This window comes from Diprion similis, chromosome 3, assembly GCF_021155765.1.
Source record: "Diprion similis isolate iyDipSimi1 chromosome 3, iyDipSimi1.1, whole genome shotgun sequence".
Lineage (NCBI taxonomy): Eukaryota > Metazoa > Arthropoda > Insecta > Hymenoptera > Diprionidae > Diprion > Diprion similis.
Window position 1 is genome coordinate 7,242,002 of NC_060107.1, and position 16,797 is coordinate 7,258,798.

At 39.0% G+C, this 16,797-nt stretch overlaps 1 protein-coding gene across 15 annotated transcripts in view; it reads right to left on the bottom strand.

Moving 5' to 3' along the window:
* LOC124404604 (potassium channel subfamily T member 2) overlaps positions 1 to 16,797 on the bottom strand; it is a 144,715-nt gene that overhangs the window by 26,917 nt on the left and 101,001 nt on the right. For 13 of the 15 annotated variants that reach the window (XM_046878904.1, XM_046878903.1, XM_046878897.1 and 10 more), the window contains 4 exons: positions 14,001 to 14,080; positions 8,437 to 8,536; positions 7,535 to 7,733; positions 867 to 941 (listed from right to left, as the gene is read on the bottom strand). In XM_046878904.1, the coding sequence (XP_046734860.1) occupies positions 867 to 941; positions 7,535 to 7,733; positions 8,437 to 8,536; positions 14,001 to 14,080 (454 nt within the window). The remainder of the gene's footprint in view (positions 1 to 866; positions 942 to 7,534; positions 7,734 to 8,436; positions 8,537 to 14,000; positions 14,081 to 16,797) is intronic. The other 2 variants (XM_046878895.1, XM_046878894.1) reach the window with 2 other exon arrangements.

The window sequence follows — 16,797 nt, forward strand, 5'->3', positions numbered from 1 at the left end:
GAACGGTTTCCCATGACAAGCCTGATGTAATCCTCCCTCGGCGACGGCGTTGAGCTCGTTCAGGGCACAGAGACGACCGTGTGCTTACCAAGTTATTCATGACATTTTGAATTATGCAACAGTCCTCTGTATCTCATGTGTGTGTGTAGTTACACTTCGGCATGGTCTGGCAGTGCTAAGCTCGCAGGTGCATCCCTTACATTCATCGCTAAGCAGAACCTATCCGTCGGGGTAATGACCTATATAAGCTAATTAAACATCTCGATGTCATGATACTTGTTATGCGCAATACCATTAGCCGCCTTCATCCACGTGCTTCATGCTGTTCCGGATAAGTCCCAACGTCCCGTTGGGGGAAACGATCATCGAGTCTTGCACTGTCTTCCGACGTCCTCATCTTGGTCCTCGATTCTTGGTCCTTTCCATTCTTGGATAGAATATTTTAAGTTTGTTGCAATATTCCAGCGAAGTAACAAGATACTTTGCAGGACATTCATTACAGCTTCCTGGATAATATTTTCCTGGTGGTATCTTCACTTTGACTTCGCGTTTTCTCTCTCTTAATTACGACTTCGAGTTTGGTAGTCGAGTACAAGGTTTTACTGTATTTCGTCGTTGGTGGTCCCTCCCATCATGGGCTTGTCTTAATCTTTCGCCGGAAGGCCTGAGTGAGACGTAAAAGTTAGGGGCACCTGGTCAATTGGCCGAGTCCTGTAAACGGTTACGATGGCCATTTTGCCAGTCGGCTAAACAGCCAACGGACAAGCGGGACAAGTCGCAATGCTAGACGACAAACTCGTACACAAATTGACACTACTAACGGATATTATAGGCTGTTAAGAAGACGCGGAGAGTCTGACACTTACCGTGATTGTGAATGGGATCGTGTTGACCAGCTCGAGGATGAAGTGGAATGACAGAAGCTGCTGCCAGATGTTGCCCTGCGGACATCAGGAGGACAGCTCAACACACCCCGCGCAAACTCGTTAACGGTCGTTCGTCAACGATCGCGAGGTTTGTTTGATTTGTACTCCAAAAATGACAACACTTGCGCACGCATGCAGCGGGAACCGCAAGACACGTGTTACGATTAAGTGAAAGCAATCGTGTTTGAATAACTTATTATGTTTTTTTTTTTTTTTTTTTTTTTTGGGAAATGAAAAGTCGAAATACGGTGGATGTGTCGAAAAATACATTTTCTGGAAACTTTTGTCCTTATTCTGTAGTTTTCGCTTGGAGCACGAATCAATTTCTTACTCTTTATTGGATCACAGGATATTGGAAGGTGATTGAATCCTCGACTAGATCCATCGTAAGCAGGGATTAATTTAACGTCTTTTCAAATTTTTCTACACGCAATGTGCTTCGATATTTCGAAATATTATTTCATTGCTCGATCAAGCTCGTGTACTAGTATAAATATAATTTCCTCAGAGACTTGTGGTATCCATTTTTGAACGATCGAGGCTTCTTACGATGAGCGATGGATGTAATCGGAGAGAAAAAAAAAAAAAAAAATTTTTTTCTTCTCTCTGTGGCAGGTTTTCAGTTTTACATTAAACGCGTTATCTAACCAAGATTGAATGTTGAATAACACAGATGCTGATTCAAAAAAGATTATTAACTATTTCTTTGCATATCGTAGTTGGCAAGAATCATAACAACTTTGCAACAGTTGGAAATATTTGTTTTGTCTTTTTTTCTTGATAAGTGTAGTTTTTATGGTGTCTACTTCGGGATTGTTCAAACAACAAATGGTATTGTTCATCTCAGTAAACGAAGTATTTCCTCAAACCAATTTCTTCAAGTGCCTATCTTCCGTCGCAATGTTTGAATCCTTGTATTTCAATCACCATGGAAAACTATGCCATCGCGAAAGGACAAGAAATCGCTCGAATATCGAATACTCCATATGCGGCGGCTCAAAAGAGCTCGACAAGCATTTGGTAAAATACATTTCCCAAGGAACGAATTATCCATGAAATCCACCGTGACCGCGGGAAGCGGGGCTCAGAGATCTCATCCGAATATACGTGAAACACGTCTCCGTGTGTACGTATAGGTATAGGTATAAATCCCAGATGAAATTAGATCAAGGCAACCTTTATCATCCGGATGAGAGATAGATATGTTTTTCAGGATTGCGGTTGGAGTTGCTGGTTGAGATGGGAGGTAGGGTAAGTGTGCACTAAGGGAAATTGCATGCCACAAGGAAACGAACCATTCCAGATTGCTGGAAAAGCTTAGGAAAACCCCGAGTGAAGCTGCGGAACAGAAGCATGGATGGGAGCTTCAGCCGGCTAAGCGACGCGGAAATAAAAGTGAACGAGTTACTTGGGACCCGCGAAGTCGGGTTGGCTTGGGTTGGGATAAGGTGCAAGGGAATGGCGGTGACGTGCTGTGCCTCTGATGCACACAAACTGCAGGCGGTTTTACGCGGAGGTCTGCATGCGCCGAAGTCACGCCAAAGCTGTTATCTCGAATAAAAAAGCGACAAGGTGTAAGCTCGGCGAGGGTTTACGTGACGGAGAAGGTGGAAGAAGAAGAGGAAGAAAAGGAAGGGGAATATACCGTTACACGACGGTCGCCAGGTAATATTGACAAAGGTTGGGTAAACGGATGTATTCACGATCCATCGAACACCCGACAATGCGTTGGATCCGTATCGAGGATGGTTACCTCCGCCATCTCTGGCACTTTGCACTTTAAAAGTACTGCACGAGATACGCGAATAGAAAGTTTGAGGCAAGCATGTGAATATCGAACACGTCCCGGTAGACTCACGGTTTTAAGTATGCACCTGCACAATCCATGCGTTGGAATTGGCTGCAGCAAGAATGTTCCATGTTTGGGGAAGATTAGAGGTTGTGATTCCGATAGTCGATCCAATGAGTCTGTCAAACTCGTTGTTATTCGTCAAAGTTCTGAATTATGAAAGGAGTAAAAAGCTCTCTTTAACCATCCACTGTATGATGGATGTGAGTGAAAGTTCCGAATGTTCAAAACTCCAAACAATAAGTTTGGAGCATTGACTATTTGAACTTTTGACGGTTCGGAGTTTTGACAATTGACAATCAGTGTAATGGTCTGTCAAAACTTGGACCGTTCGGAACTTTGAGCCCAGATCCCGTAAGAATTTTTATCAAGATTGTCTTTTTAAAATACCGACACTTGGCGGGTTGACCGAGTCTTCTGATATTGAAATTTGAATGTTGTTTCTAAGGCCGGTGGTATAAATTTCGCAACTTTATTTACAATTCGACCGGAAAACTTTTATAGGGAACCGAAGAGGGTTATTTGAGGAAACGAGGGTACCAAGCCGCGTGGGTCGAGGCAGGTATTAGACTTTGAAATCACATTTTCACCTACAACTAATTCGCGTGCAAGCATCGCCGAGGGTATATGGAAAACATCAGTCCACCGCGCACGGATTTGCATTGGGTGTATAGGAATTTTGGGTTAGGGAGCACATGTGTCACGCGGTTCACCTTAGGCTTGAATTATGAAAAGCTCCGAGCTTTCGTAGTGCGTATGATGTAGGTTATACCGATGTTTAATTATTTCATTCGGCTTCATCAAATATGTTTCCCTCCTGAAACAAGTTACTTTACACATCAGCAACTCATAATGGGTCTGTATAACATGTAACCTGAATTTCGAAGAGTATGAAGAAAAGTTGAATGGAAGAATCGAGACAAAGAAGATATCGATGGTTAAAAAAAATTCACTAATAAAAAATGGCCTTTTAGACATGTGTTTATACGATATATTCTCTGGAACGTTTGGTGTAATATTATATAATGCGAAAAAGGATTTGGTCTTGAATTCGAGAAGAACGAAAAAGAATCGAAATTATTCGGTTGAAAAATGGCTTAGAAGAACCGCTTTGAACCTTCGTTGAATCCGGTTTGAAACCCTGCGACCTCTGAACTTTCGAAAAAAGAAATCAATTACCCCGTAGAACCTTCTGGAGTGGTAAAGGAAAAACGCTTTCCCGTCAGTTGATGAAGGATGAATATCTCATCAGATCCCCTCTTTCCCCCTCCCCCACCCCACCGATTCGAAAGCTTTGCGACCCAGATGTTTTTACCTATTCCAACGTAAGACAACCCAAGTACACATGATAATAATCAATGCTAAAAATTTGACGGGCAGTATTATTACGAATTTTCAATGAATCTTGACCGTCTTTTTTCGAATCTTAATGAAATCCACGTTCGATGTCAAAATTATGTTTTTTAAAGTTTGTCGGGTTTTAACGGTGTTAGCTGTTCGAGTGAAGGACGAACAATGAATAATAAAAAATGTCCCCTCTCTCGGTGTATAAACTAAATTTAACTCCGATCCAGACACTGTGATTAAGGACACTGCAGTCGAGGCATTTATCATATTCAGTAATATAGATCGGCATTGTCTTGTTATACGCACGTAGAGCTGGATCGAATGGCCATACGTGCGGTGAAAAAGTCGGTTACAGTCGCAAAACAAAAACGAGATCCGTATCGGATATATGTATATATGTATTTAGCTTTGTCAGCTGCGACATGCAGGTGCTTTCGGGAAAATTGTGTAACGAGTTCAACCCTTTGAGTATTCTTATCACCTGTTTCATATCTATTTTTTCTATATTTAGAGAACTTTTCAGCATTTTATTTCGCGGTTTTTGCTATTTCTGATAGTATATTATAGGTGTTCGATACTCGAGAGTAAATGTTGTGATACAGTGTAAATTCTTATTGTTAATAACAAATTGATTGAAAAAACAGATCGTGAAAATTGTAGGAAGAATTCATTTCCGAGAATGTTACCCCTCTACACGTATACATTTTTTATATAAATTATAAGTTTCTTGGGTCGTTGATTACGAATCTGAAATTGGATACTAAAAATTCAATATAGCCGACCCAATATGGCGTACGAAAATTTCAAATTCTATCGAATCCGAAGAAAAAACTCTGTTCATGGGTTTTTGGGGTCGCTGATTACAAATTTGAAATCAGATTTTGAAAATCCAGTATGGCGAAGCCAATCAGCGACCCAGAAAAGTCTTGCATAGAATTTTTGACCGTATTTGATAGAATTTGAAATTTTCATCTGGTACATTGTATCCACCATCTTGAATTCCTGAGATCTGATTTCAGATTCGTAAACAGTGAGTCCAAAAAAACCACAAAATAGTTGACTTAGCACGATAATGTGTGACTCAAAGGGCTAACCGGTATCAGAGTATAATTGGGCGGGGAAAATGGTTCGTCCCGTATTATTCTACGTGTAAGTCGTAAGTGTCATGGCGGATTTGGCGAAAGCAGCAGGTTTGCGCGATCATTAGCTGTAATCCCGGATTATGCCCCGCGTCCCTCGGGACATTTTGGCTCTCGGATGCTTCGCCGACTGTTCCGGACCGCAGCTACTCAAACTCGGATACGGATTTTGGAATTCGTAAATTTGAATCCGCAGTACGTGCGTTCAGGTGAGCTTAACGCGACGCCTTTGATATCGGCATTTGCGTCACGCCGTGCTGCTGCGTTCGAAATGTTGCAAACAATAAATCACAGTCAATTTTTCGCCACAACTGAACCCTCAGGCAAAGAATTCGGTACTTTTAACAAAATTTTATACATGGTTGAATGATTTTATTATTAAAAAAATTACGAAAACCGTGCAGCGGAAATCAAGATTCGCGAATATCTAAATCCACAAACATACCTACACGTGACGTTTCCACAGTAATCGTCTCGGAGTTTAAAAAATTTAAACCAACAACCAAACTTCAGCTGTAGACTGTAATTTCGCAGACCGAGTTGACGTAATAAAGTTATAAACACTTTTTTTTTTCAAACACTGATGTTAATGGATTTCTGCCTCCGCATGTGTCACGAAAATTTCTACTTCGCGGTTTTGTACACGTTAAACGTGGACACCCGTAGTTGATTTCAATCGGTTACCCGAAATCTGGCAGACAAACATCCACACAAGCAGTCAAATGTACAATTTGACGCGGCAGGAACGGTTTCATTACGTTAATGGAAACGTTTCAATTCCCCACATAGACATTAATATTGTTTCTTCTTTCGCTTAACACAACTAAAGAGATTAAAATAGAGAGTTGTTCTTTTTTTATCGCTTATCTGCTTATTCCACGCCGGTATACTTTTGATATTTAAACTTTCGATCGAATGTGACCAACGTCTAACCCTCGCCACTACTAATTTTGTTTAAATTTTTTCCTGCAATTATTCAAACTCTGAAACAGCGCCCCGAATTTTTGCAGATTTTTTATCCAACTGCCCAATTATTTATAAATGTTTGAAGTGGTTTTCAAAAGGGCCTTTTCTGAAATTCTCAAAAAATTCTCAGAAAAGAGAGGTTTAAGACTGTAGCGAAGATCTATTGTTATTTTTTCGTTCTGCCCGAGGTAAACGTTGCCTGCGGAGTTTTATAAAAATTTTTTGAACTCGTATGCAAGGTATAAATTCACCGTTGGCCGACAGATTTGCGTCACCTGCAGTTTTTCGACAACAGCGAGAGGAATAGTTCGTTCGTGAGTACAAACAGATCACGTAGACTTTAAATGATGAAGAATAATTTGCAAAGACATTGACGGGTGACTCGAAATCCTGTTAATTCTCAATCGAAAGGTATATTTATCTCCTCCGAATATAAAAAATTATACCTTGAAACCGAAAAAGAATGCGGAAATTTTACTGCCGATGTATCGAGAAATTGTTTTCACATTAAAAAGTTTCAACAGTAATCTATATTTCAGTGATTGAGATTTTGTTTTATCAATTTCCATTTATATCGAAGGAAGAGAGAAGCTCGCGATACTGATAATTGAACGTCAATTTATATCCGTAATAAATTGATGAAATGCTGTGACAGCTCTTATTCCACCAATTTCGAACGGGCACAGACGATATATTATCTTATGAAACGAAAAAGCCAAGAAGAAATTATTGTCTCCTTTATAGTAATAATATTCACGTGAAAAAAGTTTGAGTGTTATAAGTTAAATAACATTGTTCTCAAAGAATATGTCTCAAAAAGTTTACGATGATATTACGTAAGATTAAAAAAAAAAAAGAAAATAAAGTTAAAGTTAAAAAATTTGATACGTTTAAGCGAGAATTGCCTTCATGTTCGGGTAAATTAATTTCACATTTTTTTTTCCTTCACTCAGGAAAGAAAAGTTTCGTTCAATTAACCGAATTCTTTTTTCGGTATACATATAATACAATCAACCAAATAATTTACTTCACTCAATCCATTGGATTGCTAACGTCATTCTTTTCTGAATGTCTTATCATCTTTCTTAATGGAATTCGAGAGAAAAAAATAAAGCGAATATGATAGAGGAAAAAAAAAAAAAAAAGAAAAGAAAAAATAAAGTACTGAAAGAGAATTGAAAGGGTAGAATTACGCTGAGTACGATTATGGTTATGATTTTTGCCAACCAACCGAGAAATGCACTATTATAGGTGATGTTACGGAGCAGGTGTAGGTCGATTTTAAATTAAAAGTTAACGAAGAGTACCTTGTATCCTAGATAGGCGAGGAGAAGAGCCTCCGTCAGCGATACCATGGCGAGAATGACCTGGACAACCCATAGTTCGAGGGGCCTCCCAACCCAGATAATCGCGTCCCAGTTGATAGTTGGATTCTCCTGAAATTCCTCCTCGGTGAGGTTCTGTGAGATGAGAAACTCGGTTTTGTTCCCTGGCGTGCAGCCGTAACTGAAAATTTTATAATAATGATTTTTACCGAGGTGAGTATAATTTTATTCACAAACAAGTTCGTGAAGAGAGAGTTCCATCCGGATTCATCGTAAAATGAGAAGAAAAAAAGTTTATCCTCGTTAACGATTAAAGCTTTTCTCGAATTGTTAACATCTTGGCTTGTGACGTTGAGAATTCTCTTCGGAATCATTTTTATCACATAACAGGAATCTCGTATAATTCATTTTGACTATCATTATTTGTGCAAATGATATGGTTCGAGATTTTTTGAACTAGTTTTATCTCTGCTTAAATTTAGAATCAGACGATGGTTTTCATTAATCCTAATCGAAGTATGGAAAGGATGTTTGCCGCGTCGGAAATTCTCGTTATTAATAATCCGGGTCTTTGAATAATCCAGCAAACATTTGGAAATGAACACTTGCCCGTCTGTGTCTAAAAACAGACTCGCCTCTGCACAAGTATAATAATGTAATCGGATTGCCTTGTGCGTTGTTCAAAACTAAACTGTCTCGTCATAGATCAATAACCATGTGGTAGTCGTCTGTCTGAGTGTAATTGACAATGTCTCACACTACTTTTGACCTGTAAAGTCGAACTTTACCGATCGTGGAAATTTTCCATTGAATCGAGTGTGCAGACTCAGTGCAGAATGCAATCATGACAGCCAAGCTACTTTTGTAGAGTTTGTTCTACTCACCATGAGGCAAACGTTGGATCGCTGTCAGTGACGACTCTGAATATGTAGAGAAAGCAGGTGATTAGTTTGAAGAAAAGATTGGCCAGCCGGATTCTCAGACCTGTAACAAAACGAAAGAGAATCACGTTACTCGCACCATCGACTTAATATCAGAAAAAAAAACAATCCTTGTGAAATAATTCCCGTAGGATACGTAAGGGGAATTCCTGTTCCCGCTGTATGTGCTTAAAGTCTCGCCGGTTCTATTTACCGACACGCTATCTCAAATGCCATTAATTTCATCCAGGTGTAGATCTGGTTTCACGATCCTTTTACATTTGATAATTGTACAGCGTCAATCAGTTCCACAAACGTGATCCCAATTATTATATTATAATTCTCGGTCTAGCTGTCGTGACTTTTATTCCATTAAGCGAAAGATGAGAAGGTTCTTCATGTACTGTATTCTTCCCAATTACTCGCTGCTGTCCATTAAACATTCTCTGATATTTATGTTGAGTTGTTGTACTCGTACTCGTTGTTGCTAATAATGCGTCATTGAATGAACGAAAAAAATGAAGATTCTTTTCGCACTATAACGAAGCGGATAATTACAGCTGGTTTATGTTAGCAATTAATTAAGGTCATTCGGTTCAAAAGTTGGAACGTGTTATTCAATTAGTAATCAAAAGTTAGCCTTGCTTTTGAATTTTACTGGATTCCAAAGCACACTTTTTGACGCATGTTTAGATCCTGTTCAAACACTACCGTAAAATGGGATTCGAATATTTATTGACTAGTAGCGCTGGTTACTGGACGAATGCTCAAGTGGTCAGATCAGTGAAACTTCAAACTTCTTGTGTTGTCGCAGAAAAGCTATGAAATTGTTTGAAATTTTGATGAGAAAAATTGTGACTTGAAGTGTCTTTTGACGAACGTCGCAGTTGGTTTCACCGACGTGAAACCTTAAGCTCCTCGACGAAAATCGATCTTGCCAGCTTCACCTGTCGTTGTCAGACGTTTCCGTGCGCGTTTGTTTGAGCCGGGGATCTGATTGTAAGGAAATGTAATGTGCAAGTCTTGTCTGAATGAAGTCGCCGAATCCACGACACTTGTTGATAAGAATGGAACGCGTGATTCACAAGAGATCCGAATTTCTGAGGAGGTAGACTGAAAGATGCGTCGGCTGTTTAAAAAAGCTTCAATAATGGTGAACACGAGGGGTTGATCATTGTGCAAAAACGGCGTACATTGATTACAATTACAAAGATCACAAATTGATTATAATGATTACATGAATTGCAGAAAGATAATGCAAAGGTTTCAGCAGGATTACAAATCATTATAACTGATTACAGGGATTGAAAGGATGACAAATTTTTTTTTTTTTAATTGCAAGGGTTATAAAAGATTACAGGGATTACAGGAAGATTACAAAAGATTACAGACAATCACAGAGAAAAATTTAAAAAAATTTCACGGATTACGGGAAGATTGCAAAAAGATAAGAATCAGAGAATACACGAGTTTACAAAGAATACAAAAGATTACAAAGCATTAAAAAGATTACATAGATTAAATGAGACGGCAGTAACCTGAGTATACCAAATTACAACAGTCGTTAACCCCTCGGTTCGCTCGTGACTTCTGTCATTGGCGGATATATTTCGAAGGGCTTTTTCGCCTCGCCCAATCTTCGATTACCGACGTTCCGACGGCCGACTCACCCTTAAAGTGAAATGATCCAGTACGGTATTGACGGGCGCCGTTCGCCACCTGACATTTTTGATTGAGGTCAAGTTCCAGCTCTCCGGATGCCTCCTCCGGCGCTTGGTTAGTCATGACGAGCCCTGATAATGGAAACTGAATTGATACGGCGTTCTGCGACGCGCTAACGTCGAGTGGCAAATACCAATACTACCATGGACAAATCCGCTCGTCAAGAGGAGTCCTTCGGGGTTCTCGGTTCGATCATGAGGTGGGGAAAATTCGATGTTGAAACGATGTAGCCACTTGCTATTGGCCGTCCAGAATATCGGATCGATGCATTATTCAACATCAGAGACGTGTGGCCAGTCGCTTGGACAGAATCTTTGTGGGTACCTACTTTGGCAACGGTCTTATACATCTTTTGTGTCGAGGGTAAATAGAGGCATCGGATTTTGCTCAAAGTTTTAACAAATTTACAGTATGATTAACGCTCCGTTAGACTATGTCGCTAAGTCGCTTTTCTTATCAAAGGTTTATCGATCTGAGAGGTTCTAAAAGGTGTAAAGTCTTGAACGAGACATCAGAATATCGTTTGAACTTAAAATGTTTGTTGTAAAACATTTCGTGCGGAAGTTGTGAGGTTTCGGGAGAAAGATTGAACGACAGTATCCGGTTTTCTTCTTTACGAAATAGACCGTTTCTGAGGAATTGATACACAAGTCTTTATGTTGCATAAATGTTGTGGCTAATATCATGATAAATGTAGCCGGTCAACATTCTTTTCGTTCTGATAATACTCGACTCTGCAGTCACAGAGCTCTGAAGTTAGAAGATACCAGATCTGGGGAATCGTGAAAATGATTATTTTGCTGTTGTTGAGCTTGAGAAAACCATACTTGACAAATACGACAAAATTTTGAATTTTTTATCAGCTTAAAAATTTTAGTTACTAATTTATTGTCTTTAGACCATGAAATTTGAGTCCTTTTCACTAATTAACATGAAAACTTGACAAAAAATGTCGAGATTTACTCTCAAAATTCGTCGTTGTATCAGCTCAAGTTTTTTTCTAAAAAAATGTTTTACATTTCAAAAATTAATTTCAAGTGTTATATAATTTCTCTAATTCGGCCCATTTGGTAAACAATTGAATTCTATAGTTTTATGACGTTTTCAAAAGCCTATTTTTTTATGAAACCGAATTAATTTCGGAGACATTCCAATAACTCTTTTATTCCCAACTCTACAATAATTTTCACTTTATTGACCTGAAAATCGGGACGAAAGTGGCATATTATTCCCTCTTTACTTTTTTTCCCTCAGTTGTGGAAAGAAAGTAGCACTTTTCTCTCGGATTTATGGGAAATATGACTATATTTCTTTCTTATATTCCGGTTTTCTCCCATGGTGGCAATTTCCTGTAAATTAGTGTTTCTGATTCTGGTTCTACTTCTGGTTTTGTGGTGGAAATATGGTCATGTTTCCCGAAATTCCGGGAGAAAAGTGCTATTTTGTTTATGATCATATTTCCCAGACATCAGTTTTTCACTTTTTCTCTTTTTTTTTTTCTTTATTTTCCGTTTCAAACCATATCTCTCTGTATTATTATAAACTTTCAATAATATTATAGTTTTCCAACTGATAGATCAGACTTACACATAAGAAAAAAATACTTTAAAAATCAATAATATGACCAGGCTTGAGTCGGGAATAAAGTCCTATATGCAACACATGAATAAAAGTAGATTATTCCCAAGTTACATAATTTACTATTAAAATGGGGAACCCCTGTAGAGGAAAAAATTATTTTATTGCACTGGGGCTCCAAACGAAAAGAAGACGACGCGAGTAGGATTAAACCGACAGTTAAAACAATCAGTATTTCAAAGTAATACTTGCTGTTCGTAAACTGGGACGCGTTGATACGCGGGATAAAAAACTTTACTCTGTTCATGTAGCTATTACACGAGTTCTCTTCAAAAAGTGACGAGGCGAGCAGCGGATTATGAAATTATATGTATTATACAACCTGTGAGTGTTCACCTAATGATGGAATAAAAGAGATGAGTTAGCAGGATGAGCCGATGAAGAATCGAGGAAACTTTCACATTACAAACAAGCCGCACAGATCAGATCTGTGCAAAGTCGACGAGAAACATTCGTAGGGAAAAAAGATGTGAAGGAAACAGAAGCCAGAAGAAAATAAAAGAGATAAAAGAAAAAATTTGGAAGAAGCATAATCGGCACGGTGTCGATTTAGAGTCGTTTAACGGAGTACATCAGCCTTTGCCGCGACTTTACGAGTACGAAAAGTTATTATACGAAGTCTTATCCAAGATTTGTGGCTCTTATCCGTTTACGCGTAGGTGTTCCCACCCGGTGAAGGTATCATGGAAGGCGGAGGTGGAGGAAAAAGGAAGAAGGAAGTGGGTATTATCAGAGACCTTTTACTACCCCATCGTAAACGGACGATCGCTGTCTAACCCATTTCATTTCGTTCCATTTCATTCTCCTTTTCATTTTCGTCCCGCCAGTTATTCGCCCTTCGACGTGTTGGAACGACGAACTCGGTTTGCACCTAGAAAACCTGCATCTACCAGACCCAGACCTCGTTGTATGTGCTAGTCGCATGTGCAGCTTCCCTCTGCTACCGACACTCCGATGTTACAGACAATGCAGTTCGCCCATCAAGAAAGCAATTCTTGCGGTTACCGCGCGGGAGATTGATAATAAAATTCGAAAACTCAATCACCGTGCAGACAATTGACGGGTCGTTAAGCAGTTTGCACAGTTTCACAACTCGAGGTATTATTCTTTCATCGTTCGCTGAAATTATTTCAACATTTTTTTGTCGCGATGAAGGATTTCAGTGTTATCGCCATTTTATTTCTATACTTTGTTCTCGCAAATTCGAGAAAATTTCTACGATTTCATTAAAAGTGGCAGAATATATTGTTATTGTCCAGTCTTGTCATTATCAGGGTGCCGTTAAGAAGACCGGTACACAGTTTGTTTCAAATAAAGTTAGCATAAGTCCAAATCGACTTATATCATAATTAAAGTTCATTTCATGTCAGAAAAGTCTTTGCAAAATTATTGCAATATTTTATTTGATTTCGATAATCAATGATAATCACTCGCATCATTTTTTGTTTTCGAAAATCTGTGCTCAAACGATGAGGAATCGTTCATCGACGGATATGAGACATCGAATGAACGAATTGGGTCATTGGTGTGAAAAAATCCGTGCGACAGAAATTTTTCCAATGTGAAAAGTCGATTTTGGGTCATACTAATTTTATAACTTCTCGTTTCTCTTTTTAGAGAAAAAAAAAGAAGTTATTTTAATCAACTTGGAAATGGAAAGTTGAGTTTTTACTAGATCACCACGTTTCGAAGTTTAGAGAATCACCTCCAATCATTTCCAGATGGACGTCTGTCGTCATCGACAACGAGTTACCGGATTTCGATGATTTTAGTCTCAATCGACGTGGCATTTCCAAACTTGGAACCGATTAGATTTTGGTTTTGATCGGTTCGGTACATTTTCAAATTATTTAAATAACAAAATCCCAAAAAGTCAAATAAAAATAATACCTTAAGAATGAATGATTGGATTTGAAAGAAAATTTGTGCCGTGAGATTTTTTGGGTCCCTAATCACGACTCTAAGCTCAGATTGTAAAATCCAAAATGGCAATCCAATATGGTAGAAAAAAATCTAAAAATATTCCGATTTCGGTAGAAATTGTTAGGCGGAAGTTTATTGGGTCATCGATAACTAATCTGAGGTCAGACTTTCAAAATTTGATAATAGTGGATGCATTACAGTGGTTCAAAATAAAAAAAATGTAGATATATAGATAATATACTCACTCGAGCGCTGGTTCTTTATGAAGTAGAGCTGAAGACGTTCTTTGAATGTGTTCTCATTCACGTAGTACTCCACTCGCACTCTGTAACACAATGATAAAACATACTGTTTAGAAACCTTTATATATAGGATCAAGTTGAAAACTTACTGCAAACTCCGTTTATTACGTGAATGAATAAAAATTTCATAAACAGTTGATTCGTTCGCTTTGCACAAATATAGTTATCTCATTCTTAGGTTGGGTCCAAGATGGCGGCCTAGTACAGGGTGCAATCCACGCCGTGACGTCATTGCGTCAATCCCTATAAAATCACTTCCTGAACCCACAGCATCCCTGCGTTTAAAATAAACGCGTGCAGTTTGAAACGAGCAATGACTGCACGGTGAACGACCCTTGTAATAACCGCTTTGCCCGCGATGTACCCTTCAACGTGGTTGAGGGAGAAATTAACCCCGTATCGAACTAGAGGAAAGCACTTTACAGATAGCAGCATTTCGCTTGCATCGAAGTGTAATAAAATTCATTGGTAAATACAACTCGCTGCAATAATTTGAGCTTTACTTAACGGAAGAAGAGATTTTTTACTCGTGTGTATGAGGTATTCCACCCCAAACCGACTTACATCTTAGCCTCATTGTCGGTGTTTTTTGTTTTCTTTATTTTTATGTATGGTGTAGAGTGTACAAGAAAAACATCTTTCATTGAGATTTCATTTTTTTTCATACACTCTACACCGTACTTAAAAATAAAGAAAACCCCTATAGTAAGAGTCAGACGCGGGTCGGTTTAGGGTGTATTTTAATACCAATTAGTGCGTAGACCAGTGAATTAACTAATTAACTTCTTTCCAAGACCAGGTGAAACCCCATAAGTCATTCCTCCCGGAGCTCAGGGAGCGAGTTTATATCGAAATATAATACTTATCGGTATGCATGATACACGATAAGCAAAAGCATCATGCTCGGTTATTAAAATATAATTCCCTAGAGCTACTATGGCGCGAGTTGATTTTTTTTTTTTAATCTCATGAAGAAGAGAATAAAAATAACTCAATAGCTCAACTAGATTAACATTAAAGTAGTATATGTATATAACATGATATGTGCATAATGCGCAGCATATTCGCTTCACGACGGAGAAATATTGCCTTTCGCACGTATCATGTATACAGTAGTAGTAGTAGTAGTAACAGTAGTAGTAGGTGTGCGTATGTATTTCTTCTCGTGTGCAGCACCTGCGAAATAATTCTTTCGCTAACCGCGAAGAGCTTCTGAGCTTCAAGCCTCGATAAAAGCTCGGGCCGACTAGGCGGTGAGAGTGTGATGGTATCGCCGCATGGGAAATTGCAAGAATGCCAATTTCCGTAAACGTAGGATACGATATGTGTGACAGGACTGCTGCAGCACCTGGGATTTTTGAATTTTATGTAGATACCAAAACCGATAGACACGTTAAAAAAGGATATGACATTGGGGTGGTCCGTAATAGGGTTGTTTTTGAATTTTTATGCTCCCAGGGGATTAAACGCTTTCAAATTGATGGAAAAAAGTTCCCTGAAAATTTGAGCTCTACACCAGTTCTAAGATAGTCCGTCTTGTGATCGGAAAAAACTTTTTTTGTTCTTTGAAATTTTATGGGAGCATAAAAATTCAACAACAACCCTACTAAGGACCACCTTAATATATAAATATTATAGAAACGACGAAAAAATTTGGAACATATTTCGACTTTGAATCGCGGTGCGAATTCTACAGATTTTCTTTCATCCCTGTCATGCATCATGGGCGATACTTTTCATGTCGCCTAGATATGAAAAAGGTGTGCTAAATGTAATTGGAACCGTGAGGTCAGTCCTGTTTTTTACACACGCACGCCAACGGAGTTTTTATGTTATTCTTTTCGTACTCTTACTCGCCTTTCATACCAAAAATCGACCGAGGCGTGGCGATACAACGTATATAATTTTACAAAGATCGTGATGAAATTTTTTGAAAAGTAGAAAAGCTCTGCGAGATTGAGAATCTCGTCATTACGAAGGTTGTCGTGATCTTACCAAGGGCGAGCTTCGTATTTCAGAACGTATCGTGTAAAGTATTTCAGGATGAACTTATATCAGTATTCGACAGTGAATAAAAATGGCTCGAAAAGACAGTTGTTGAAATAATCGGTGAAACTGGGTCAGCAATTCGATTACAACCGCGATAGCAGCAGGGACAAGAATAAAAGAAAGAAGAGAAAGAATGGAGAGGAGCGAATCCCCGTCCAGCAGGAGGGATTACCCCACTTTTATATTAGGGGTAGCGGTTTTAGATCTTGCGAACGAAGGGCGATAAAGAACAGCCAATTTTCACCTGCTTACACTTTCAAATGAATCGAACTCCGACAGTTACGACACGTTTCGAAAAGACGAAACGAAAAAGGGTTTAACATACGTACGACGAAAGTGTAGCCTGGTAGACCGGCGTCTGGAACACTTGAGTCAACGGGAATGACTTGATCAAGTTATTCCGTCGTTCATCATGGCGCTTCTCCACCCGTCGATCAGTGGAATTGATTCAGCCCGGAAGAATTGAGCCGTGAGTCAGCGGTTTGGAGTTCGATAAATTAATAACGATTCTATAAATGCCTCTGCATGATTTCTCGGGATCCATCGAGGAGCGAACTCACCCCAACGTCCGTCGTACTCGTACGTCTAACGGCAAGTTTTTCTATGTCCAATTACCGCGCGACTCATGATATAAAAATAGGTGAAAAAGTTGGCGAGAGTCGTTGCAAAGCATCAATTTGATTGAGAGAGA